Raw genomic sequence first — 27,789 nt, 5'->3', positions numbered from 1 at the left:
TTATATTGTTTTTATAGAAAGGTGTGGTAACTAAGGGTTAGTTATGTAGATACGTAGAAGCAAAAATACAATAGGAATGAATGATGATTTAAAAATGATATTAAGTATACGTAATTACAGCTTGGGTTGGGATCTAGCCCAGTAAACAGAGTGTACCTGGCATGTGTGCAGCCTTTGGGTTTGACTGCCTATCATCACACAGAACTGGGCATCATGATGTAAGCCTGGAACCCCAGGCTTCTGGACATGGAGGCAGAGGATTCAGAAATTCAGGGTTATCTTTGGCCATGTAGTGAGCTCAAGGCCATGCTGGTTTACACGTGACTTGCCTCAAAGGAAAAAGAGAGAAAAGAAAATGAGAAGATGAGCCCTGGAACAATGGCTCAGAGAGTAAGAATGCTTCCTGCTCTGGGAGAAGACCTGGGTTCTGTTCATAGCGCCCATGCCGGAGTGCACAGCTTCCTGTGACTCCAGTTCCAGTCCTGCACGCATGTAGTGCACATCAGTACACTCATGTACACACACACACAGACGCACAATCTTTTTAAAAAGAGGATTCCATTTTATAACTTTACTGGTTCCTATAATTTGATATTTTATAGAATTAGCTATACTGTGAGAAATATTTGAAAGTAGGTACTTTAAAATAAACAGGAAAAATGTCTCTGAATTTTAAATCAGAAGCTGAACATGCAAGCTTTTTTTCTAGATTGATTGTACAAGTCTTTTTTTCCTCATTGACATTTGTTGAGATCTAGAAATATGCTTGATTCCTTGGCCTGTCTTAGGGAAGTTGAGCTTCATGTTGATAACTTTAATCTGCTGTCTTTGACAGCTAGCATATGATTGTTGGTCACTAGTGGTGGAGAAGCTGTGGTCAGAACAGAAAGAGGTGGAGGTCGCAGCCTCAGTGGGCACTAAAGAGGCTTCTAGAGGAAAGCAACCAGTGCATACAACTGCCTCTGTCCCTTGGAAAGTGTGATGGCATACAGGAAGGTACCCTGGGGCTGGGGAGTGAGCTTTGTAGTCCAGGACCGCTGTTGCTCTTGCAGAAGACTGGGCTTCAGTTCCCAGTGCCCACACGGTGCCTCACAACCATTTAGCTCCAGTCGTAGGGGATCCGACCCCTCTTCTGACCACCTCCGGTACCAAGAACACATGTGGCACACATGCATACGGGCAGGCAAAACCCTCATACATAATAAGATAAGGCTTCTAGAGTGATACTATATTGTTTAGAAAAGATAACATCAAGGTAACTGTGTCACACAGTAAAGGATGAGAAAATAAAGAGCTAATTATTGTTCACAAATTTATATCAGAAAAAGAACAAGTTATTTAAACATACTTGGTCTTAGGCTGACTCTGGGCACAAAGTAGCAAAGGGCTGATGTGGGTGACAATTCATCCCTGAAATTGAGCTTTTGTATTTGCTTATGTGGCATAGAGTACATAAAATATGGCTGACATTGTAATCTAATTGTCAGGAAAAATGCTCTAAGACATAAGCTCTGTTATTTTTTGTTTTTCAGGCACTAAAGCAAAGACCACGATTTGTAGCTTTAAAGAAGCAGCCAGCATACTTAGGCGGGGAGAATCTGGAGCTGCGAGATTATCAGCTAGAGGGTCTCAACTGGCTTGCTCACTCCTGGTGCAAGTAGGTAGAAGATACGGTTAGATTTTCTCTACTGTATTTGGCTTATTATTATCCTAAGAGCTAAGTGCTGGGGGCCGTTTAGGCTTTGAGAATTAAAGTGGTTCAAGGTAGGCATGATTACTCTGTCATTATGTGATGTGTTGGGGTGAGCTTCCTTCAATGCTAATGACAGATTTCTCCACCACACCCTTTTAAAAATGTTTTTATTTACATACATGGGTATTTTCTGTATGTATGTTTAGGCACCACTTGTGTACCTGGTATTCACAGAGGTAAAGACTCTTGTGAGCTGCCTCATGGGTGTTGGGAACTGAGCTCACTCATGTCCTCTGGATGAGCAGCCAGTGCTTTTAATCACCAAGCTGTCTTTTCAGCCCTGCCTCTTCTTTGTGTCTTTATTTTTTTATAGTAAAACAGGTATCATTATTTCAGAATTAAACTATAGCTTGAAAAATAAAAATACTCAAATTTATCCTCAATGTTAAGAAGTGTTTTCTAGTTATAAACACATTCACAACAACGATTTCTCACATGAATCACCGTTACTACTTGTCTTTTCAGCCGAATGTAGTATTTTTAAGACTCAGTGAGCTGGCCTGGTGACGCATGCCTGTGATCCCAGCACTTGGGAGGCAGAGGCAGGTGAATCTCTGTGAGTTTGAGGTCAGCGTAGTCTACAGAGCGAGTCAGGACAGCCAAGGCTATACAGAGAAACCTTGCCTTGAAAAATGAAACAAAACAAAACGTCTCAGTGAAGAAAGTTTGACCTTTGAGCTTAAGTTTGTGTGACTGAGAAAGTGGGCCACAATCATTTTAGAGGCTTAAAAATGATTTTCATTAGCCTCTACCGTGCAGGCCAACCTAATTCAATATGGAGACACAAGCAGATATGGAAGTAGGTGGAGGACTTGGGAAGAAGGAGTTTGATTTGATGGAGAGGGCGTGGGATAAGAGGAAATGGGGGAGGGGGACGATCAAAGAACATTATGTGTATGGACTTGTAAAGCAGATAGCCTGTAAGAAAGGAAGCTGTCCATCTGAAAGATAGTGAGTTCTACTCTTTGTAAAGGATCAGTAAGAACGGAGATGTAACTAAAAAGACTATATGAACTAGCTCTTTTACTTTGCAATTGGCGATGCTCAGGAGCAAGGGTAACATTAGCTTTCTCTCGAGTTGTACAATACATACTGTAGAGTCATTAGTGTGAGGTGTTTTTTTTTAATTTTATTTATTTATTTATTTTTTTGAGGTACTCTCACTTTGTAGCACTGGCTTGCCCTAGGACTCAGTGTGTCGACTGGGTTGGCCTTAATCAAAGAGGTCTGCCTACAGTCTTGGCAGATTAAATGCCTTGTTTTTCTAGCTAGACCATAGCTTACATTTTACTTTTAGAACTCTGGCTCACTAGTGAAGCCTGTATACATACAATTTGTTTGGCACAGAAACTTGGCTTGAATTGCAGTGCCAGCACATGACTCCAGCTGAGAGAAGGAAGGGCTGGCCTGCTTGAGGGTAGCAGTGTTTTCTGGAGGCACAGGAACAAGAATAGAAGCACCCTAAGGTCTGTGTGCCTCAGGCCCCCCTTGTCAAGGGTGACAAGATAGCGGTAGTGCCAAGACCCAGCCGCAGCTCCTAAAGGGAGGCTAGCTGTCAGCACTTGGCTTGCTTGCCTGTGCTTGTGCTGCAGCTTCTTCCAAATTGGTATAGTGACGTTTGTTTACCTCCACAGACAAGATGAGCCACAGTAGTTAAATCTTCCAGATGTTTCTGGATTAAAGAGTCAGAAAGAGTAGGAAGGGAGCTGGAGGAGAGTAACAGTGTTCTTAGTAAGCCAGGCCAGGCAGGGCCTTCAAGAGGGACTGTCAGTACCTTCATTGTTTCCTTCTCAGGCTTGGAAAGCAGGAAGGAGAGCTACTGTCTGCAGGGGAACAGATAGCACTCAAAGATAGCACAAGAGAGCAAGCCACTGGGAGGTTAAGCTGATGATGGCACTGCAATTGGGCTATGTCTCAGGTTCTGGCTTGGGAAGGGCCAAGATGAGCTGTGGTACCCAGAAGTAGCACAAACCCCAAACCAGCAAATTCAGAGCTGGGAGATCCTTGGCAGCCCCCAGTTCTCATACTTGGGGAAACCCAGACCCTCAGCTAGAGGCAGACATTGTGGCCCTATTTTTATTTAAAAGTTTGCTTTCATTCAATATGGACCTGTGTGTACATGTATACTTGCATGGCTGACATGCAGGAGTTCTGTCTTCCTACTGCGTAGATTCTGGAGACTTCCCTTATGTAGTTAGGCTTTATGGTACATGCCTTTGCCCCAAGTTATTTCACTGGCCCATAACAGTATTTACAGACTATGTCGTACATGGATCTCTAACTTTTTACACATCTGTTTCCTAAATATGCTTTCCTAACTCTGGTCATTTTCTTCATTTGTCTTTCTTTTTGTATCTGTACAATTTTTTTTAAAAAGGTGGTAATTCTGCCTGTTTTCTAGTACAGTGCTTCTTAAATTGCTCCATAACACTTGCGTCAGTCTTCAAAGGTGCTTGTTGGATATACGAATTCTCTCCTTCTAGCTCTTCAAAGCAGAGGCAGGAGGATTGCAAATCACAGGTGCCTGGACTACATAGTGATTCACTCCTTCATAGAAAACAAAACTAAAAAGCAAAAACCGAAACAAACCCCTGCACTCTTTCTTAGATAGTCTCATTTGGTAGGTCAGTAATGAGGTCCAGAACTATAGACTGCGTCATATTTAAAACAGTCCCCCTGTGCTTAGAACATAGAAGACCCTGGGTTCTATCTCTAGCACTACAAACAAAACAAAAACCCTAGCCCTTTACATCTGCATCAAGGAGGTCTATAAAACAGTAGATGTGGTATTGGTCAGTCAAGTGGCATGGGGTAAGGTAATTTGAACAAAGGTGCATCCAGTTTACTCATTTTGTGTATTGATGGCCCCAAGGCCACATGCTGTGTATATCTACAATAAAACCTGTTTCTTCTATTAGAGGGATAGCCTTGCAATGACAATGCAGTTCAGAGCCTTACTTATAAGATAGGAACAATTAAAGCAGTCTCATGCAATCTAAGTCTTGAGTATACTTACAGATACATTGCCTGGTCTGCTATTTCTGTCTTCTGCTTTCTTCCATATTTAGGAAGCAAATAAGTCATCGAACATGAAGAAAAATTTCTTTCTTTTTTTTTTTTTTTTTTAGAAAAATTTCATTGAAGGGTCAAACTGATGCTTTGTGGTACTGTTTTTCTCATGAACTAATTACTTTTGTTTGTGCTGTTTTCCTACTGCAGAAGTAACAGTGTAATCCTTGCTGATGAAATGGGCCTAGGAAAGACCATCCAGACCATATCGTTTCTCTCCTACCTGTTTCACCAGCACCAGCTCTATGGGCCCTTTCTCATAGTTGTCCCCTTATCCACCCTTACCTCATGGCAGAGGGAGTTTGAAATCTGGGCGCCCGAGATTAATGTCGTGGTTTACATAGGCGACCTGATGAGCAGAAATACGGTACGTAACAAAAAGGATTGAAGCAGTGTCTCTGTTAAATGTATTTTTCGGATTGCCTATAGAGTGCCTTATAGCCATATTAGTAAACGCTTGAGGAAAATAATTCACTCACTGTGTACTGTGGGCTCAGTACTCAGAGTTTTGTCAAAAAGAAAACTCAGTTATTCTTTAAAACAAGGCATATACTACTATGTTTTAAAACACCAATAATTGCATGGGATTTTCTCTTAGCTGTTTCTCTCTTCTCTTATCTCCCTTCTCCTATTCTCTCCTAGTATCTTACTATGTAGTTCAAGCTAGCCTCTAACTCATGGCAATCCACCTGCCTCAGTCCCCTGAGAGCTACGGTTACTGCCATGCATTACCACTTCGAGTTTGATTTTTATATTTAAGATCACCTTTCCTTATGGAGAATTAATATCTTTGCTATCCTAGCAGAGATGTTATTGGAAAGACTTGGGTTCTTAGAATTTATTTCCCAATCTCTTAAAAAGCAGTGAGGTTTCATAACATACAAGAAAGAAGTAAAAACAAAGGAAAGCAATACATCTCTAGGGCTGCAGAACAAAATTGTCTGCTACCAAACGTTGACTTGAGCATCATGAAAGTAGCACACAGAGATGTAAATTTGTCTTTGTTTAGCAAATACTTTTTTGAGAAATGAACACCTTTTCTGAGTACCTACTATGTGCTAGTTCTAGTGTTGGGGTGTTTTTGTATCTATTCCTTAACTTTCATAATAGTCTTCAAAATCGATGGTGCCAAATATCTGGCAGACTGATGATGATAACTATCCAGCGAGTCTGTCTAACTTGCTTTTAGATGGGTAGAATGACAGAACTGGAGCCTCAGCTTGCCAGGCACAAGGCTGTTTGGTCCTGAAGTTTTGCTCTTGTGTCCTTCTGTGTTACCATATTTTTTGGAGTTTGCTTGTAGCAAGAGCAGGCCACTGGGAATCTTCAAATTTTTAGATAGATGCTGTAACCATATTTTTGTGGATTCAAACTTGTTTTTATTAAATGCTGCTAGTAAAACAATCTGATTGGGTGGAACTGTAGCTCCATGACAAACCCTAGCATGCTTGAGACTCTGGGTTTGAGTTCAGCTCTGCAAGCAAAACAAAGCAAAACATCTGGATTATAAACTGTATTAGGTTTCATTGCCCCAACTTTGACTTTTTAAGGCTGTATGTAGTAGTTCTTAGTTCCTAGTTTGTAGTTATTAAAAGGAGAAAACAAACTGGCATGCTTTGTAGCAAGCTCCCAGTATTCTTTCTCTTTAGACTTTGGTGGTAGTCACCTGCAAGTACTCATTGCTTTGTGTTCTAAGTCAGCAAATCATAAGGACATTGTTCGTAGACATCATGTTTGCTTAGTTTCTGATCATGTTTCACTATGAATTCATTCATTTTCCAGTTTCTTTACATTCCCACTATTTTCTACTTAAATTAAATTATATTTTCACGCTGTAAAATTCCTTTTTCTTGGGGGATATAGCTGTTGACTATGATGAAATTTATGGCCAAGGTGTTGATTATAATTTGTTACTTCTCAATAAATATCACCTTGTGCAAAGAATAATGGAAATTTTATTTCCTTTAGAACATTCCATGGCGGTGGTGGGGTTTTGAGAGATGGCTCAGAGGTTAAGAGTTCTGCCTATTCTTCCAAAGGTCCTGAGTTCAGATCCCAGCACCTACAATGGTGGCTCACAACCATCTATAATAAGACCTGGTGCCCTCTTCTGGCCCGCAGGCCCACACGCAGGCCAACTACTGTATAAATTAGAAAAAGAAAGAAGGAACATTCCATGGATCTGGGAAAACCGAACCAACGTCATTGTTCAGCCTCCCCTCTCTCACTCCCCAGGGTCTCTCTGTGTAGCCTTGCTGTCTTGGACTTACTTTGTAGACTAGGCTGGCCTTAACTCTTAGGTGCTGGGATTGAAGATGTGTGCCAACATGCCTGACAACGTCCCTAAGCTTAGTTGCTGATAAATGCTGCACAGTCAGTCAGATCTCTGTGGGAGGGTTTGGTTTATTTGAAATGACAAAGTTTTTCCTGCTTAGTGCTCTGTAATTCGAGCCTGACTCTCAGTGTTACATGTCTCTGTCTCTCTCTCTCTCTCTCTCTCTCTCTCTCTCTCTTTCTCTCTCTCTCTCTCTCTCTCTTTTTTGAGACAGAGTTTTTCTGTGTAGCCTTGGCTGTCTGGGACTCCTTTGTAGACTAGGCTGGCCTTGAACTCACAGCGATCTGCCTGCCACTGCTTCCCGAGTGCTGGGATTAAAGACATGCACCACCATGCCCGGCTTTACATAAGTCTCTTTAGAGTGCATAGGCTGTTCATTGGTTCTCATGGGGCTTGTTTGTCATCTCTATTGCATCTATTATAAGACTTGCTTTGTTTCAAAAACTTGGAAGTAGAAACTGTGTCTTAATTACTGTTTTTTTCTCTTATAGATAAGGGAGTATGAGTGGATTCATTCTCAGACCAAAAGGTTGAAGTTCAATGCACTTATTACGACATATGAGATCCTCTTGAAAGATAAGGTGTGTAATTAGTAATGGGGGTCACGACTTGCCTGCTGACTGTGCTACCCCCTTGTCGCACTGTTCTTGTTGCTTTGTTTAAAAAGCCAAACAAACTTAAAATTCTCCTCAAATACTAAAATTGTAAGTAGAAAACAAACGTCACAGTTGAATGGGAGCTCAGGTTTCCTTAGTCCGTTGAGTTAAGCAGGAGGAAAGGGTACTGAGGCTGCACCAAGGAGCGCTACAGTCATTGGAGAGCTCTTGTGAAAGTCACCAAGTGATAAATGCTTCTATAATCAGTTTGGTGCGCTTGTGTTTCAAGGTTGGGGTGACAAATAGGCAAGAAAAGAACCTTATGAAGACAAAGAAATGTGGAGGTTTTGTTTCGGTTTTTGCTCAGCATACCCGTTCTCATCCTCTTGTGGGGGTTTTTAGTAGTGGCTTGTATAAGGGATTCACCTACAGCTTTAAATGATAAGCTATTCTTGAACCTGGCCGTTAGAACAAGCATAAGAGCTCTGATATTTCACCTCTGCGCAGACTAACGTGTCTATGTGCGTGCCTTTGTGCTGGTGTTCATACTGAAATGACTTAGATGTGTAAACACTTTTGAGTTCCCTTCTGACCTGGTGGCTCGCTTTGTTCTGTTTTTCACTTTAGACCGTGCTGGGCAGTATTAACTGGGCCTTCCTGGGAGTAGATGAAGCCCATCGGTTGAAGAACGATGACTCTTTATTGTATAAAACTCTGATTGATTTCAAGTCCAACCATAGGCTACTGATCACGGGCACCCCTCTTCAGAATTCCCTCAAGGAACTTTGGTCCTTGCTGCACTTTATTATGCCGGAGAAGTAAGCCCCTTCCTGTTTGTTTCAAAAGGTGCTAGAATGTCTGATATACAAATGCTGCTTCCCTTACTTTTTTTTGGGGGGGGGGTGGGTATTTTTGAGAAAAGTTCTCACTATGTAGTCCAGGCTAGCCTGGAACTATGTATACCAGGCTTGTATAAGTCTTCTAGAGATCTGCCTGCCTTTGTCCCCAAGTGCTGGCATGAAAGGCAACCATGTCTGGCAACTTTTTGATGTTCTTAATAGACTAAGGAAAACTGATAGCGTGGGGAAAGCAAAATAAAATAGTCACCTGTGGCAGAAGCAATCATATTAAAACCTTGCATAATAAAGTGATAGAAGCTAAAGAAGTTAGCCTATTGAAGAGGACTATATAGTTGCCTAACAAAGGTTTGGATTAGCTAAAGCACTTGGAAAATAGTTATTAAGACATATGGGAGTCAGGGGTAGTGGTAGTGATTAACCAGTCCCAGCACTTAGGAAGTTGAAGCAGGGGGATTAGGAAGGAATTCAATGCCAGCTACCTAGTGAATTAGGCCACTCTAATCACCATATAACTCGGCCTCAAAAAAGCATAAAACAAAACAAAAACTCAAAGCCACATGAATAAATATATGACATATATAGTCTGACATGCCTTAAATATGTCTTTGCTGACAGAAGCGTCAGTTTTAGTCCTTACTCAGTCTAGCTTGCTTCTTATAGGATAGATACATAGTATTTATTTTCATTAAAATTGTCTAGTGGTGCCCAGTGACAACTTAGAATGAAGTCTAAACGTGTTCCTCTAGTGTGGACGACTGTTGTGAGCCGGATCCTGGGTCACACTGACTCATACACTGTTCCGTTACTCATTATGCATCAGCTGTCCTGGCCCTCGCCTGTCCCTTCTACTCTGTGCTATCTGCACTGTTCCTTCTCCTTAGTTTTTACATGGTAGCCACCTCCTTTCTTACCCTTTTTCCTCTCCCTGTTTGGTTTGCTAAATTAAATGAGGCGTGTGAAGATACTAGGGACCTTGTTTGCACGTTCATCACTGGTTCACGTCACCTGGAATAGCAATGATAGACAGTAAGCAAGTTAATTACTAACCGTATAATTAGTAGGTATTGTATAGTCGATAGGTAAATGTTCCACCCATCAATTTTTTTTTTCTGAATAATGACTAAGAATGTTGAACATATTCTCATTTCTCTTTGGCTCTTTGGGATCCTTTAGTTAAATATTTATTCAGCTCTTTTGCTCTTAAGAAAATTAAATTGGGGGCTGGAGAGATGCCTCAAAGGTTAAGAGCACTGTCTGTTCTCCCAAAGGTCCTGTGTTCAATTTCCAGCAACCACATGGTGGCTCACAGCCATCTATAACAAGATTTGGTGCCCTCTTCTGGTGTGCAGGCACACATGTGGGCAAAATACTGTACAAATAATAAATAAATCTTTAAGAAGAAAGAAAGAAAGAAAAAAAGAAAGTTAGATTGGGCTGGCCGGGTACACACCTTTAATCCCAGCACTCAGGGAGGCAGAGGCAGGCAGATCTCTGAGTTTGAGGTCAGCCTGGTCTACAGAGCAAGTTCCAGTTCAGCCAGGGCTACACAGAGAAACCCTGTCTTGAATAGCAAAACCAAAACAACAACAACAAAAAAAGAAAATTAGATTGGGATAGAGGGCTGGCTCAGTTTTTAAGAGCACTTGCTGCTCTTGCAGAGGACCTTGATTCAGGTCCTAAACACTCGATGGAGGCTCAACTGTTTGTAACTGCAGTTCTAGGGAATCTGAAATCCTGTTTTAGCCTCTGCAGGCACTGCATGTACTTGGTGCATTAACATACACGCTGGCAAACATAAATACCTACACTCATAGTATTTCACAGCACTGATTCACTCAACTCTGGAAACATGAATTATCAGCTTATATTCCTTTCAAAACATTCCTGGATGCAGTGTCTTGTTGCTGTGCAATTTGCTTTTCTTTTTCTTTTCATAATATCTTGAAGAACCAAATTTTAACTTTTAAACATAGTTTATTAAATTAATTTTGTGTGAAGTGTCTAAAACAGATGGGGCTAACCATGAGCGACAAAGACATTTTTGCTGTTTTATAAATTTCAGCTGTCATATTTTGTGCATATTTTATTTTGAGGCAGTTACTGTATGAAGCGTGAGGACCCTGATTCATTTTTATTTTTCTTCACCAAGAAATTTGGAAGTTGTTTAAGCATCATTTGTTGAAGATCTTAGTTGAGATAGAAAGGATCTTCTACTGGTCTGTCATCCTGTGCCATGAATGCTTATATCCACACTACTGTGCAGCACTGTCTGTAGTCCTGTTTTATACCCACACTCCTGTGCAGCACTGTCTGTATTCCTGTTTTATACCCACACTCCTGTGCAGCGCTGTCTGTAGTCCTGGTTTATACCCACACTCCTGTGCAGCACTGTCTGTAGTCCTGTTTTATATCCACACTCCTGTGCAGCGCTGTCTGTAGTCCTGGTTTGTACCCACACTCCTGTGCAGCGCTGTCTGTAGTCCTGGTTTGTACCCACACTCCTGTGCAGCACTGTCTGTAGTCCTGGTTTGTATGCACACTCCTGTGCAGCACTGTCTGTAATTCTGGTTTGTACTATGGACCAAAACATGGGAAGTATTAGACTCGGTTTCATTCTTTCTCAAAACATCTTGTCTGCTTGGAAAGCTTTCATTTCTGTGTCAGGATCAGCTCACTAATATCTGGGAGAGAACCTACTGGCATTTTGTTTGGATTGTGTTGAAGTCTACCCCCCACCCCCCCAAAACAGGGTCTCTCTGTGGAGCCTTGGCTGTCCTGGACTCACTTTGTAGACCAGGCTGACCTTGAACTCACAGCAATCCACCAGCCTCTGCCTCCGCAGTGCAGGGATTAAAGGTGTGTACCACCACGCCCGGCGTGGTTGTGGTGAATCTTAGAGTTGCTTCCCTAGTAATAACTGAGCTTTCTAACCCATTATCAAGAAAAGTTTTCTCTATTTATTTAGCTGTGTAGTTGTTCTTGGTTCCGTTTTAGGAGGTTTTGTTGTTTTAGTAAGATGCTATGGAGGAAACACAGGGCCTTGTGTGTGTTGAGTAGGTCAGTGCTCTCTGCTGAGCTAATTCTGTACATCCTGAGACTCTTACTCTGTTGTTTTCATCTCATTTTTATGCTGCACTAAAGTCTAGAGCCACAGGTAGAGAGAATTAGTTAGATTACAGAGCTACAGCTGTGTGTAGAGCTGCAACTGAGTACACAGCTAGAATTAAGACTTTAGAGCTACAGTTATGTATTGATACCCCAAAACCCTTCACCAGGAGTCGCATAAGGCCATCAGAAAACACATTATGACTCTTAACAGTAGCACATTTATAGTTATGAAGTAATAATGAAAATAATTTTATGGTTGGGGATTATCACAACATGAAAAACTGTATTAAGGGGTCTCAGCATCAGAAAGGTTGAGAACCTCTGCTCTGGGGCTATAAATAGGATGTAGAGTCTAGAGCTACAGTGGAGTGTTAGCATATTTATGTGGCATTCAGAAACTTGTTCTTATAACTCTTCTTTTATTAGCAATTACTTAGAGGACCATATCTCTGCAAGTACAGGCTTTTAAATGACTTTCTTATGTGAATGCTTTTTATATCTCGTCTTCCTTATACTGTAGAACCTCCGTGTTGAATAGAATTGGTGGGAGCAAAACGTTAGATACAGGTTTGTTTTTGTTTTTGTTTTTCCTTTTTGATGAGGATATAAATAATGATATGGCTGAACTCATTCCTGTCATTTGGCTGTTTGCTTCCATGTTTCATGTTTAGTCCATTTCTCCTTCACTATGTGCTTAGTATTTATATTTTAGTGTACTATTCAATTCCTCTTCTTGGATTCTCTAGGGATTGTGTATTTTAGCCTGATCTTCAGGTTAGTGCTCACTTACTTATATTGTCCTTATGTTATAAACTCAAGATACAGCAGTTGAGTAAATCCTTCTTTCCTTAGGAACTCAGGATGTAGCAGTAGAATTGCTGGTTGAGACAGGATTGTCTTTTAAGGAAACCTTGAAAAGAGAAAATAACACATATTTCATCATTTCCAGATGCTCTTCATTTTCTCCTGTGAATTGAGGTTTCTGTGGAGGATTTTCTTTTAGCCCTAAGGGCTAACTTTAGTGTTTCTGATAAGGCAGATCTCTAGGCAGCACATTTATTGTTTTTATTTGCTTCTGGCCCTTTTCAAAAAAAATTCTTTATGAGATAGTTTGATTTTTCTGATGATGGATTGAGATACTTAGCCATTCTGAGCTGACCTTCTCTCCCTCACTCCCTCTCCTCTCTCTTTCCTTTCTTCCTCATCTCCCTCCCCTTTTATTCTCCTCCTCCATTCCTCCTCTCTTCCCTCCCTTGTGCTCCTCTATCTCCCTCTTCTCACTATAGTATTTTTCTGGGAGGAGGGACCCTCTGCATCCTCCCATTTAGTGCTGTCTCATGGCTCTGGGCTTCTCATCTTGGGCAATGTTAATATTTTGGGTTGGGCTGGACACTTCCCATACCCGTTCCAGCTGCCTTGTGTCACTTTTCTTGTAGGATATCTAGTAGCATTCTTGTCACATCTAAAAATATCCCCAGACATTCCCACTGCCTCCCTTGGGCATGGGGGGTGGGGGGGCAGGGGGGGTGGGGGGGACATACTCTAAGCAACACTGCATAGAGTCCTGGCTGGTGTCTTGTCATCATTTGCTGCATGAGCATCCTTCCTCTTCACTGCTGAGCATCACTCCGGCCCCGTGTGTCCACTCTCATTGCTGTTCTTCATCCCGTGTCAGCTTCCTGGTTCCCTCTTTCCTTCCCCAGACATCAAAGTCTTTACACAGTTCCCGACAGCATGCCCGACAAAAGCAACGTCAAGGAGGATTACTTTGCCTTACAGTTTAGTATGCAACCTGTCGTGGCAGGAAAGCCTTGGTGGCAGGGGCATCTACAGGACATGAACAGTGATGAATGCTGGTGCTCAGCTCGCTCTGTCTTTTCATGTGGCAAGCATCTACTTGCTGAGCCATTATGTCCCTTCCTGAAATATTAGAATTACAATTTATTTATTCCCCCTCTTTTATTTAAGAGTCCATGATGGGCAAATTTTTGCCTTTCCTTGCAGAATAGATTGCCTTTTTAAAAAAAATCCCTTCAGAGCCACGTTACTTACTACTTGTTCTGTTCTGTTCTTAGAATGCAAATGCCCTTCCCTCTGTGTGACTAATGGTGACAATTTCATCTGTAGGTTTGAGTTTTGGGAAGACTTTGAAGAAGACCACGGAAAGGGGAGAGAGAATGGCTACCAGAGTCTTCATAAGGTACTAGAGCCTTTCCTTCTTCGGAGAGTCAAAAAAGATGTGGAGAAGTCCCTTCCTGCCAAAGTGGAGCAGATTCTCAGGGTGGAGATGTCAGCCCTTCAGAAACAGTATTATAAGTAAGTCCGTGCCATGAGGCGGTGCTTCCAAGTGATACATGCCTTTTAAAGTAAAGCCTGAGCAGAGGTTTCAGGTTTTGTTTCCTTCTTTTCTTTTTTAAAAATTAAGCCTTGAACCTTGTAGATCTTGGCAAATACTCAATAATAAAGTCTTCTATTTTTTTGAGTCAGGGTCTCCGTGTAACTCTACTGAGATTGAGAGTTCTGCCTCCTACCAGGACCAGGCCTAGGCCTGAGCTTTGTTTTGTTTTGTTTTCTTATTTCAGTAAGAATTCGGTTTCCACCTTGTAATTGCTAGAGAACCACTGAGCTTTGTCTGTAGGACTCAGCTTGTAATTAAGTTGAAATTCATATTCAATCAGAAAAAAAAAGAAAAATTTTTTTTTTATTTTTTGTTTTTTTGTTTTAGGTTTTTAACACAGGTTTCTCTGTGTAGCCCTGGCTGTCCTGGAATTCACTCTATAGACCAGGCTGGCCTCGAACTCACAGAGATCCTCCTGTGCGTGCTGATATTAAAGGCATGTGCCACCACCACTTGGCCTAGGAGGTTTTTGTTTTTTTTTTTTTTTTTTTTTTTTTTTTGTTTTTCATCATTTGAGTAAGAATTTATAAAGTACTTTTCGTTATGTAAATGGTCTGAAGTTTGTCAATCAAAAAAATTTTTTTCAGGTTTATTTGTTTTATTTTGTATGGCTATGAGTGTTTTGCCTGTGTGTGTGTATGTGCATACTTGTCTGTAGAAATTAGAAGTGGGTGTCAGATCTCCTGGAACTGGAGTTAAGGATGATTTTGAGTGTTGGGAACTGAACCCAGGTCCTCTGCTGGATCAAGTGCTCTTACCCACCAAGTGGCGTGGGCAAGTCACATGTCTTTGGCTTATCATACTGTACGGAAATTCATAAAATGTGCTTGCTAAGGACATTCACATTTGCTTTTTATAACATATGATTCATTTATGTATATGCGCTTGCATGTTTCTGGGAGATCAGACCCAGGGCCTGACATGTGCTAGACAGACACTTAGCTGACCTGTAGGCAGTCCCAAGCCCCTATTTGTGTATTGGAGATATTACTATGGGGAGTTTAAATATAAACAAAACTAATACCGTGTCTGCTTATCCACTCACGGTCTAGCTTCCGTGGTGTTAACCCATGGCCATTACTAGTTCACCTGCGTCTTCCCATCCTCCTGCTTTAGTGTATGTCTCTAAAAAAGAAAGACATCTCATTCTTTAAAAATTTGCTGTTATCATGCCTAACAGTAGTTAATAATTCTTTAACAGTCTAGTAATGTCTGCAGAGTATTTACATTCCCCAGTTGGAACACATATATACACACACATATACAGAAACATGATATTTTGTTTGCTTCCACATCTATATAGCTCTATTTATTATAATTTATTAGTATGTCTCTTTCATATATTCTTTTAAAAAACCCAGACATTGTAAATGTTTATCTTTTTATTTTATTTCTTTTTTTTAGATTTATTTATTATGTATACAGTGTTCTGTCTGCATGTATACATGCACACCAGAAGAGGGCACCAGGGCTCAGTATAGATGATTGTGAGCCACCATGTGGTTGCTGGGAATTGAATTCAGGATCTTTGGAAGAACAACCAGTGCTCTTAACTGCTGAGCCATCTCTCCAGCCCTATTTTTTAAATTTTTTTTTAGTTTTTTGAGACAGGGTTTCTCTGTGTAGCTTTGGCAATCCTGGACTCCCTTTGTAGCCCAGGCTGGCCTTGAACTCACAGATACCCACCTGCCTCTCACTCCCTTCCCAAGTGCTGGGTTTACAGGTGTGCACTACCTCGCCTGGCTAAATGGTTATCTTTTCAAGATGAAGTCTTGTATATAGCACGTGTTGGGCTCAAACTGATTCTCCTTTATACCTCAGCCTTCTTAGTGCTGTGTGTTCCAACATGGTTCAGACTTTGTAAATTGTGTATGTGTACATGTTTATGTGTGTACATGTATGTACATGTGCCCTTCATATATATTTTTAGTGCGCCTACATTTGACTGTGTTTTGCATGCATAAGGGCTGGTGTAGAATTTTCCATTTGCAGCATCATGTTCCTCTTTAGAATGTTTTGGAGTTTAGAATTCAGAGTTCTGGCTTAGTAATGCTATCTTTATCCTAGTTGATAGCTACCTTACTCTCTAAATGACAGAGTTCCATATTCATATTATCCATTTTTCTCTCTCAAACCAGAGTCAACCAGTCACTTTTTGGAGCTCTACACACTAGTTCACTGGGAGATGGTACTTGAGATGGTATTTCGACATTGCAAACTTATGCTCTAGGGGTGTTCTTTGTGGATAAAATTATTTACAGTTAAGCAGCACCAATATTCTTTATGTGTGGGTTTAACTAGTTTCAGGTCTCCTTCCTTCTGCTTCAGCATCTTAATTGCTGCTGTTATAGGCATGGTATTTCTGTCTGCTCCCCACTTCCTTCCCCAACCCTTCTGACAGGGGCTCACTATGTAGTCTGCTCTTTTAAGACTTGGCCTCCTGAGGGCTGGGGTTAAGGGCAGGATTTCAGGGTGTACCATCTGGGTACTCTTACCTAGGAGTACCAGCTGTTCCAGGGAAAGTGAATCTTCAGTTTAATGTATTTATCTCACTCCTTGGTGTGTGTATACACTTGGACTTTTTCAAGTACTTTGGCTTCATAAGTAGTGATGAAGTGAACATTTTGAGATACATTCCCAGAATTATGATGAGAAATGTATGTTGTAAAAAAAAAAAAAAAAAGAAAGAAAGAAAAAAAATGTGTGTTACTCATATATAAGTACTTTCAATATTTTGGAGTTTATTACCAAGGCTTTTATATAAATATACCATATTGTATGTATAATTCTCCTATCATTCCAAATCGGTGTATGAAACAATAATGTTATTTAGCATTATGTAATATAAAAATACTTCTTTGTAATCATTTATAATGATTCATTATATATATATATCTTATATATATATATTTTTTTTTTCTGTCTTTTCTCACACTGTAGCCCATGCTGACTATGAACTGACAATCCTCTTGCCTCACCCAGCTGAGTGTTGGATTACAGATGTGCACGCACCATCAGCCCGCTATTACAGTATACTTAACCTAGCTAGCCAGAGTCTTACTGTTAGATGACTTACTCCCAGTTTAAAAAGTTGTAATAAGACTGCTTCAGTGATAATCCCTTATCTAAACACACACACACATGAACATGTACATATATGTGTAAATATGACTGTGTATGTAATGTAGCCTTCTAGAATTGTCTGCTTTTAGTGTTCCTATGATCAGTGAGGTCAACATACCTTGTAGGCTTATTGAACTTTTTCACTTGTGCTTGGAGATGTGAAGGGTCATGGGTAGGTGACAGGAGACAGAAAGTAAAAATCTGTCTGTCTTTTATCTTTTATTTCCTGTGCTACCATAAACTCTACTTATTTAAATTAATGCTTTCAATTTTCAGATGGATCCTGACCAGGAATTACAAGGCTCTTGCCAAAGGAACAAGAGGCAGCACATCTGGCTTCCTTAATATTGTGATGGAGCTGAAGAAATGCTGCAACCACTGCTACCTGATCAAAGCTCCCGAGGAGAACGAAAGGGAGAATGGGCAGGAGGTCCTTCAGGTGCGCACCTCCTCCCGCTTGTGGCTGCCTTCTCAGAAGTGATTTGGTGGTGTTGTAGATCTTAGTTTTAAATCAAGCTTCCTTTTCTTCCTTGATTAGCCTTCAAGGAGCATCAAAGCCGGACATCGGCACTGGTGTGGCGTTGAGGGAGCCCTAGGACGTGACAGGGATGTTTTGAGGATGTGATGGAGACAGAAGGGGCTTGTGTTTGAGGATAGTTATTCAAGGTCTACTTGGGCTATGTAGTGAGACCATGTCTCTAAATGAACAGAAGTGATGAGAAAACTTAAGTAGCAATGCAGGAAGCATAGTACTGGGATACATGTTTAAAGATCATTTGGGAAGTACTGTGTTTGAACATAATGAGGAAGATGTTCTCTGACTCTTCAGTCCCTAATCAGGAGCAGTGGGAAGCTGATTCTGTTAGACAAACTGTTGACAAGACTCCGGGAAAGGGGAAACAGAGTCCTTATCTTCTCTCAGATGGTGAGGATGCTGGATATCCTGGCTGAGTACCTGACTATCAAACACTATCCCTTCCAGGTAAGATGACTCAGTGACTGGGCTCACACAAGCTCTGTCTGTCTTCTCTCTTCTCTACTTTACTGAAGTAGAAGACATGTTCTCTTGCCTGAAAAACATCTGTGATTAAGGTTCCAGGAAGGCCTGAATTTTTCTTCATGCCTTTAGACTACACTGATAATGAACATGTGAAGGTTATTCTTTGGGGGGAAAAAAAAACCCAACAATTTTTGTTGTTGTTTTTGTGTTTTGGTTTTTTTGAGACAGGATCTCACTATGTATCCCTGGTTGTCCTAGAACTTACTATGTAAAGCAGGCTGGCCTTGAACTTATGTACCTGCGTATGCCAAGTGCTGGGACTAAAGGCATGTGCCACTATGCTTGGCAACAGTTTATTTACTATTAGTGGGAATAAGTGTGTAAGTACACATGCATATGTATTAATGTGCTGTGGTGCCTGTATGGAGATAGGAGGATAACTCTGAGTTGTTTCTCTTCTCCTACCATGGAGGCTGAGTTCCAGCTCAGGTCCTTCAGCCTGTGCTGCAAGTGCCTTTTACCTGCTTTGCTCTTGGTCATTAGTGCTAAGGACAAGGTGGTAGGAAAGATTAGCAAAAAGAAAAATTGGCAAAGAAAAGTAAAATTGTCTGTGCTACTTAGCCATATTTGTTGTTAAAGTAGGCAGGAGTAACTGTGAACCTGATCGTAGAATCCCATATCCTAGAAGAAAAGAGACAGCGTTGTTTTATCTCAACCTCATGGAGTGTTACCTTGGTTTAAGGCTGGGAGGAAAGAGAAGGAGTTCTGGAAACACCCTTGTCCACAGAGCCGGTGGTAGTGACTTCTCAGAAGAATGGTCTCAGTGTCTCTTGCTAATGGGACTGTTTCAGGAGGGCTTGCTTGTTTCAGATACTGGCTGTGAACCTGCTTTTGCAAATGCCTTTGGTTCCAGTCTCTGCAGACTTATTGTAGATAAAGGGAATAGTGGTGATTATAGGGAGGAACAGGTGCTCCCATCTGGGGATCTAAGTGGCTGTGACTCCTATGGCCTTGGAGGGATGTAGGTTTTTGCAGACTCTGCTTGGATCAGCTTGGCCTTTTGTAAAATCAGTGTTTCATCCGAAGAGATGATTTTTAAGGGATGAAATATGAAAGTAACTTTATATGCTAAGAAATGCCATTTATGTATAGCATTTGCTTTTTTGGTTTTTCGAGACAGGGTTTTTCTGTGTAGCCTTGACTATTCTGGACTCTCGTTGTAGACCAGGCTGGCCTCTAACTCACAGTGATCCACCTGCCTCTGCCTCCTGAGTGCTGGGATTAAAGGTGTGTGCCACCACGCCCAGCAGCATTTGCTTTGTATGCATTAAATCTTGCAGTATGGGTGACTGTCTTGTACCTGGAAATGACATATGTTCATCCTAATAAAAAATTAAAAAGCTAATAAAAAATTCTATGAACAAGTCAGTGCCTGCAGCTGATTGAAGATACAGTTTTATTATCTGAACACTTAAGTGATTGCAGAATGTAAATTTTAGAAAAAGCTGGCATACATGATCAATTAATTTGAACATTTTCATTAGTTTCCAAATGTGCTATTTTTTTTTTGGTTTGTATAGCACATATTTGATTTGTATAGCCGTATTGCCTAAGAAGTATTGTTTTTCTGCAGGAGCCACTAGAAATACTATTTCTTCATGGTTTCTCATCTCTTTCCTTGTACGTTTCAGTAGACATTCTGATCTTTGGGTAAGCCTAGACATTCCTTTGAATTAGAAACTTCTGACCTTGAGTGTGTAACTGGAGAGCTTAGGTCACGTCGGCCAGGCTGTTTACACGTACCCTCATAGTGCTTTGCTAAGGGCTTCCAGTTATTTTTACTTAGTGCGTGTCTGGAAGATAAGTTGCAAGCCTCATGTTCTATTCTAAGTGTAGCTGATCTTCCTCACTTAAGATTTTCCTTGTGGTTTCTTTTTACAGCGCCTGGATGGTTCTATCAAGGGAGAAATCCGAAAGCAGGCATTGGATCACTTCAATGCAGATGGGTCCGAGGTACATTATGCATGGCTTTGTTATTTGGACAACATGGGCTTTGTATGGTGGGGGTGGAGGAGTCTTTCTGAAACGTATTGTAGCAGACTTCTCTTGTCTTGGCGAGAGAACAGGAAAGGCCTACTCTAAAGGATGCCATGTTCTGTTGCTACTCACTGGGCAAGCATGTACATGCTTTCCTATCTTCCTTGCGCTGACTAATGGTGTTTTCTACTGCCTTGCCAAATTTCTGGGTTTGAAGGCAAGGCAAGGGCATGGTGGGCCATGCCACATGTCAAGGTTTTCTGGTACTGATGTTTAAATAGCGTGTTTGCCAAGTTTCAGTTACACTATATTCCTGGTGTGATGTAGCCTAATGTTCAGTCTCTGCCTTATAGCTACAATTGTACATTACTAAATGTCCTGCTTTGAATTGGTTTTGCCAAGTGTTTTGGTTTGGACACATCCATCTTAGGGCTACTTTACCCAAATTAGAAACCCTGAGTGCATCTCTTGTCTGCATGTCAGGGGTCGGGTGAGAAGAGAGCTAGGAGGAGTGTGGGAGAAGAGCTCCAGTGTGGGAGAAGCTGCTGACACCAAAGACAAAGGGAGCAGTGGGGACAGCACAGAAGACAAATGTTGTTTTGGAGAGTATTCTAATTTCTAGAGGCTGCATATTTTCTTAGTAGCTAGAACAGATTTGTGTTCTGCTTTCTGAAGGGTTTTAGAATTCAGTGTCTCTTTTGCTATTTCAGAATGATGATCTGAGAGGTGGTAATGTATCGAGGGACTGAGTCATGAAACCATTAGTCTCATCCCTCTTCTCTCTCCTATTTCTTTAACTGTAAAATCACAATGGCTCCATGCCCTACTTTATAATATTGCCATGAGGATGAAATGTGGAGATAAACAAAGCACTCATCACATTTCTTAGCTTGTAATAGGTCCTCAATAAAATATCGGCAATTTTTAAATTATAGTGTTTATCAAAGAAAACAAAAACCCAAAACAAAAAACCCACTGTTCCCTTGTTTTAATTTAAAAGTTGATGTGATTTAAATGTTTCATTTTCTTTTCAGAGAAAATCTGATGGTGTGTGTGTGTGTGTGTGTGTGTGTAGAGGTATATGTAGTTTTAGTTTTTGATTCTAATTCTCTCTGATAGTCATATAAAATATAGTTTCTCTGACATTCTGTAGCTTTTTAAATTTAATTATAAAATTTCTGGGGAAGACACTGCATGCCTACTTGTTAGGTGTTGTGGATGGTGAAGGACCCAAATGAAGCCATCCCCACAGTGACATAGTCTTCACACACTGCTGTCCACATCTATACAGATCATTGTATTTACCTTACTGTAATCATGCTCTATAGGATTTTCTCCTTTTTTGGTCAAAATTATACTTAGATTATTTTTCCATGTCATTAAAGGTCTTAGGACACCAACCCACCTAGCTCACCCCTCTGTGGGATCACACCCAGATCCTTGTGCAACCTAGACTGGCACTCTGCCACCAGCCTATGTCCCCAGCCCAACACTTTAGGATGTGATTTCTAGTATTTTTTTCATGCTTCTACTATTATTTTTTACTTTATGTCAGTGACTCCTTAGCCTGCATGTATGTATGTACGTATGTATGTATGTGCCTGGCGCCTGGCATCCGAGGAGGCCAGAAGACAATTTTGGAGTCTTAGAACTAGAGTTACAAACGGTTGTTAACTGACACGTGGATGCCAGGAACTGAACCCAGGTCTTCTACAAGAACAGCAAGTGCTCCGACCCCTGAGCCGTCTGTTCAGTATTTGCTATCTCTTTAGCCATTTTCCTATTCTTGAGATAGTTAGAAAATAATGAGCACTGAAAAGCATTGGGACGTATTTTGTTTGGTTTCCTAAAATAACTTCATAACCTTTTAAAATCTATTAGTTTGATTGATAATAGACATAAACAACATGCAATTTATATTACCATTGTGACATTGAAAATTGTTTATGAGATCATTCAATGTTCATATTATATTTACTGTTTTAGGCCATCTTATCCTAAACTGTCTGCTGCTAATCTTTATACTATGTGTATTCTCAGCTGTTCATTAATTATTTAAAATTCTTTAAAATTTAAAATCTGAGCTGTGATTACTTAAAATTCTTGCTTCCTCCTTTGTGCTTTCATGGCTTAGTGCTGTTGATTATGACTGTTAGAATGTAGAGAGCTTTTTGTACTGTCCCCTACCTATCTATCCGTCATCTGTTAAATAGATCCATTCACAGATGTTTATTCCCTGCGTCAGCTGTTTGTTCGTATTTCTTTTGGTTTGCTTTGTTTTTAGAGTCTCTTGTAGCCCAGGCTGGTATATAATTGAGGATGTCCTTGACACCCTTACCCTCCTGCCTCCTCTTCCTGAATTAGAGGTGTCTGCCACCATACTTGATCCCAGACCAGGCTTTGAGTGGTAGTTTTGTACTCAAAAAGCATTAACTTTTGTTGGAGGCTGGTGAAATGGCTCTGCGCGTGCGCGCACACACACACACTTGTACAAAAACAGAGGAAAAGAAAAAAAGTTTGAGCTTTTGATACAGGTGATCAGATGCTCTGAAAATAGTGACATTTTAAGCTTAAGCTTTTTTTTTTTTTTTTTAAGCCTAGCTATATGTAGTTTACTTTCCCTCTCCTACATGTTTTCCTGAGCACTCATCTAGATAGATATAAGGCAAGTATACCATGCCTGTCCAGTCTATTGCTATGGAGACTGGAAGATATTAGAGCCTGGTCTATGGCATACACAGTGTTTCTTCAGACTCTCTCTGCTTTTCCTTGGGCACGCTTTGTGGTGATGAGGTTCTTCTGCTGCGCAGCAGCCTTGATTCGTGCAGTGTGCTGTTTTCCTCACCAGCCTGCTGAGTGGCTGGGCATGCATGCAGTGAAGTAGGCCCATGTATACTAACCACCTCCGTGCTGCAGTCTGCCTTTCCCAAGAAAACATGCAGCTGAGTTGCTTGCTGAAACAGTTCCCATGAAGACTGAGTTTGTATGGCGCTTTTGGTTAGCTTGTTGCATACACTAGTTTTAGCTGGGATGTAGATTCCTTGTCCCTACTGCCTTTCTAGAGTCTGCGTTACTCCTTTGTTCCCTTCACTGACACTTCCTTTTAATCAAATGAAAATCTCCCGTGTCTCAAGTCCTCGAGCTCCTTTTAGCCTTCATAAAGTTTGTCCATCATATCTCACTTTTCTTCACACCTGCAGGGGTTTCCAGGTGTGAGGGCTTATTGGACTGTGAGAGTGTCTCTGAGAAGGCCACTGCATAAAGTAGTGTATTGCATTGTGTACAGGACTTCTGCTTCCTGCTCTCCACACGGGCTGGTGGCCTGGGAATCAATTTGGCTTCAGCGGACACAGTTGTCATCTTCGACTCTGACTGGAACCCTCAGAATGACTTGCAGGCACAAGCCCGAGCGCACAGAATCGGTCAGAAGAAGCAGGTCAGTAGGCAGAGGCTCTGAAGTCACTTTGAAACATCAGGCAGAGTTTATTCTTCCCTGTCAGGCTGTTCCTAAAATGTTTATTTCCTCACTGCTTCGCCTTCTCTTTATACTTGTTCAGAAAAGAGACGTCTTTGGGCCTCAGGTGAGTCCTAGTATGGACTCTTAACCTACTTCTTTTTGAAAAGTGTGTCATGAATGACTTCCCACACATTTACCACCAAAGATAGATGGGGAGCGCACTGAGAGCTGAATCTTTGCTGTGCTAAGGGCATGGCTAGAGGGGCTGGAGAAAGGTCCTGTGTTCAATTCACAGCAACCACATGGTGGGATTTGATGGCCTTGTCTGTCATACATGCAAATAGAGTACTCATATAAATAAATAGATATTAAAAAAAAAGAGCATGGCTAGCTAGTCTAGTATTAGTCAGAAGAGTTCGTTTTATTCTCCATGACAGTGTAATCGGCAGCATGTTGGAAAACCACAGGCTTGGTTTTTAGGTTTTTGTTTTGTCTATGGATCTCAAAGACTGCTTTCTTACTGGCTACCTTACAAGTTCGTATGTGAGTAGTGATTCAGTTTTTGTAAAACCAGTAAAGCCAGTTGTTGGGAGGATGTTTGTTGAGAACAAGGCTCTGGTCTCTTCAGAAGCACTTCCCTTAAGAACGTAGCCTGCTGCACACAGCACACATTCTGCAGCTCCCTGTTTATGAGGACTGGCAGGGTGTCGTCTTGTATGTGGTACAAGAGAACAGAGTGACATCCTTTCTCCTTGATTTTTGACAAAAGGATTTTTTTTTTTTTTTTTTTTTTTTTTTTTTTTTTTTTTTGCTTTAAACAGGAGTAAACATGGCATTTCCTTTTTTCACAGGTGAATATTTACCGCTTGGTTACAAAGGGGACTGTGGAAGAGGAGATTATAGAACGGGCCAAAAAGAAGATGGTGTTGGACCACCTGGTGATTCAGCGCATGGACACCACTGGCAGGACAGTTCTCGAGAACAACTCAGGAAGATCCAAGTAAGTGCCATAAAGATGGGAGACAGACTCAGATCGTTTGCATAGCATTTGATGCAGTTCTGACAGGGTTACCAGAGGCAGGATTAGTCAGTCCTTGGATCACTTGTGACTTGGTGCTGTGAGGTTGGTCCTCTGGTCTCTTGCCTTTGCTTTATCCCTAATGCCTCCTCTTATATATGCACACTGCCTCTTTGTTTCACTCTGCTCTTTTGTCTTTGCTTCTGGTCCCTCATGTGACACGACACAGTAGCATAAGTATGGACCTCAGCACAACACAGAGTCACTGTTGGCTTTTTCCTGTGACTCCATTAGACAGAGCTGGCTACCGTGCTTCTACTGCTAATGAGGCTGTTTGTGTGAGGGTTGCTGTGCCTTCAAACTGTTAATATCAAAAGGAGACAAGGACCAGCATTGAGGAGTTTATACTCTGACTAGCTGTGAATTATGCTACAGTGTTTTCTGTTTGTTTGTTTGTTTGTTTTGTTTTGTTTTTAGACTGGGTTTCTCTGTGTAGCTGTGGCTGTCCTGGACTTACTGAAGCTCACAGAGATCCACCTGCCTCTGCCTCCCCGAGTGCTGAGATTACAGGTGTGTACCACTGTGCCTGGCTGTACTACAGTGCATTTAAGATGAAGTCAAATTGTCCTAAGTAGATTGCTTTGAGATAATTTTCTGTTTAAGAAGAACCTAAAGCAGAGAAGCTTGGCTATTTGGGAAAAGAGGTGAGAAAAATGAACGTCTTAGTGAAGATGAGGTGACTTTTGGAGACAAAGTGCAGAGGAAAATGTGTGTTGTTAACCATCTTTGCCAGCAAGCATGTTGTTGGTGAACCAACAGGACAGTCACTGAGTTTCTAGACTTAACCACAAACTCTGGGTTATAATGAGAAGTTTGAGGTATCACTGTTCTTTGGTCATTTGTCCCCTTTTGTGGAGGGTATACATAGAAGTCCAGGTTCCAAGTGCATAATTGACATTCTTTTTTCTAAAAGTTAAAAAAAATATTTATGTACTTTTATGCACATATATGTGTACCATGTGTGTGCCTGGTTTCTGCAGATGTCAGAAAAAAGCATTGCAACATGTAACTTAAGTTGCAGGTGGCTGTGTGTAGCACTGTGGGCATTCTGGGAGCCAACTCAGGTCTTCTGGAAGAATTGAGCCTTGTTTCTAGCCTGTTTTAACACTTTTCATATTTTTATTTATTTGTGAGGAAATTGAGGGGTACACTTGTGCCTCTGAGTGTGGAAGTAGAGGACAGCTTGTTTTCTTCTCCACTGTGTGTGTCTTGGGTTGCAGGTAGTCTCAGGCTTGTTGGCAAGATGCTTTTACCTGCTGAGCCATCCCACCAACCCCTTACTTATGATCACAATTGGATTTTACTCCTACAGCTCAAATCCCTTTAATAAAGAAGAACTGACAGCTATCTTGAAATTTGGAGCAGAGGATCTCTTCAAAGAAATTGAAGGAGAGGAGTCAGAGCCTCAGGTAATCAGTTTGGAGCATGGGGATTTACTTTTGTAGTCACTTTGGGAATCAGTATGAAGGTTCTCAGAAAGAACAACAGCTGCCATATGACCAGGCTCTACCACTCCTGGAACTATACCCATAGGACCATGCTTTACTGCAGCAGTTACTACAGTTCCAGGTTACCTAACCAGCCAGGGTGTTTGTTGATAGGTGCACAGGTAACACAACTCCATGTGTCTGTATGTAAAGGAAACTATGCCATTTGCAGGAAAGATCAGGAGTCATCAAGTGAAATGAGCCAGATTCAGAAAAATAAGTATCACATTATTTTTTGTTTGTCTCTGTGTGGAACTTAGGTTTTATATATTTGTATATATACTTGCTTGTGTAAATGTGTATGGGTGCGCGCGCACACACACACACACACGTCAGCTGTCATATTTATATGACATGAAAGGCAAAGGAAATGTGTTTTGGAAAAGGGAAGGTAATATTATTCAAGTATATGATAGACTTAGAGAAAATGTACTTGTGTAGTTGTATAACCCATCACTTTTACAGTAGAAATGCATTAGTATAAAGAAATTTTAAAGGATATTTTGTAAGTTTTTTAAGGAAGTAGATTTTTAAAAAAATAATTTATTTGTTTTTATTTTATGTGCATTGGTGTTTTTACCTGCATGTATGTCTATGTGAGGGTGTCAGATCTTGGAGTTACAGACAGTTGTGAACTGTCATGTGGGTGCTGGGAATTGGACCCGGGTCCTTTGGAAGAGCAATCAGTGCTCTAAACCACTGAGCCATCTCTCCAGCCCTAGGAAGTAGATTCTTTGTCAGAGATTTTTTTCTTTTCTTTTTAAAAGATTTATATATAGACAGTGTCCTGCCTGCATGTACACCTGCACACCAGGAGAGGGCACCAGATCTCAATATAGATGGTTGTGAGCCATCATGTGGTTGTTGGGATTTGAACTCAGGACCTTTGGAAGAGCAGCCAGTGCTCTTAACCTCTGAGCCATCTCTCCAGCCCTTTGTCAATGGGAAGTGTTGGGTGTGAAAGATGTAAGTTGAGGCTGTTGTAGGAAGCTGCCTGGTGTGCGCCTAATGTTTTTAGTAAATGATGGACTATTGCTTTGTCACTATACCTGTGTCACTTTTGTTCCTTCAGGAAATGGATATCGATGAAATTCTGCGCTTAGCTGAAACCAGAGAGAATGAAGTATCAACTAGCGCGACAGATGAGCTTCTATCCCAGTTTAAGGTAGGAAGACCTGTGGGAGAGTACTCAACACTGATGTATTAACTAGTAAGTCCCTTTGTCTTGAGCACTTTCTCCTGTGCTAGGCTTTACCTGAATTAACTCATGCTCAGTGTCATTCTGAGTGAGGACGTTAGGAATGTAGTCGGCAGTATCCCCATGAAGGTAACTACTGAAGTGAGTCATCCTTCCTAGAGTCAGGTGCAGAAGAAAAGACTTTGATGAAGAAGACAGAGTATATTGCCAATGAGATAAGCACAAGATTAGAAGTATGGAGGGCTATGGGAGGCATTCATGACATCAGATGCCAAAGAGAAGTCAAAGGC

At 41.1% G+C, this 27,789-nt stretch overlaps 1 protein-coding gene across 1 annotated transcript in view; it reads left to right on the top strand.

Annotated features, from left to right (window-relative positions):
* The window catches only part of Chd2 (chromodomain helicase DNA binding protein 2), a 110,612-nt gene that overhangs the window by 42,212 nt on the left and 40,611 nt on the right, over positions 1 to 27,789 (top strand). The window contains exons 13-24 of the mRNA XM_051148729.1: positions 1,533 to 1,657; positions 4,973 to 5,189; positions 7,649 to 7,738; positions 8,381 to 8,571; positions 13,849 to 14,037; positions 17,519 to 17,681; positions 18,072 to 18,224; positions 20,184 to 20,255; positions 23,566 to 23,715; positions 24,588 to 24,736; positions 26,127 to 26,223; positions 27,374 to 27,466. Of these exons, the coding sequence (XP_051004686.1) occupies positions 1,533 to 1,657; positions 4,973 to 5,189; positions 7,649 to 7,738; positions 8,381 to 8,571; positions 13,849 to 14,037; positions 17,519 to 17,681; positions 18,072 to 18,224; positions 20,184 to 20,255; positions 23,566 to 23,715; positions 24,588 to 24,736; positions 26,127 to 26,223; positions 27,374 to 27,466 (1,689 nt within the window). The remainder of the gene's footprint in view (positions 1 to 1,532; positions 1,658 to 4,972; positions 5,190 to 7,648; positions 7,739 to 8,380; positions 8,572 to 13,848; positions 14,038 to 17,518; positions 17,682 to 18,071; positions 18,225 to 20,183; positions 20,256 to 23,565; positions 23,716 to 24,587; positions 24,737 to 26,126; positions 26,224 to 27,373; positions 27,467 to 27,789) is intronic.

This window comes from Acomys russatus, chromosome 7, assembly GCF_903995435.1.
Source record: "Acomys russatus chromosome 7, mAcoRus1.1, whole genome shotgun sequence".
NCBI classification, from domain to species: Eukaryota; Metazoa; Chordata; class Mammalia; order Rodentia; family Muridae; genus Acomys; species Acomys russatus.
The sequence above is the reverse complement of the archived record's forward strand: the minus strand, read 5'-3'. Positions and strand labels throughout refer to the sequence as shown.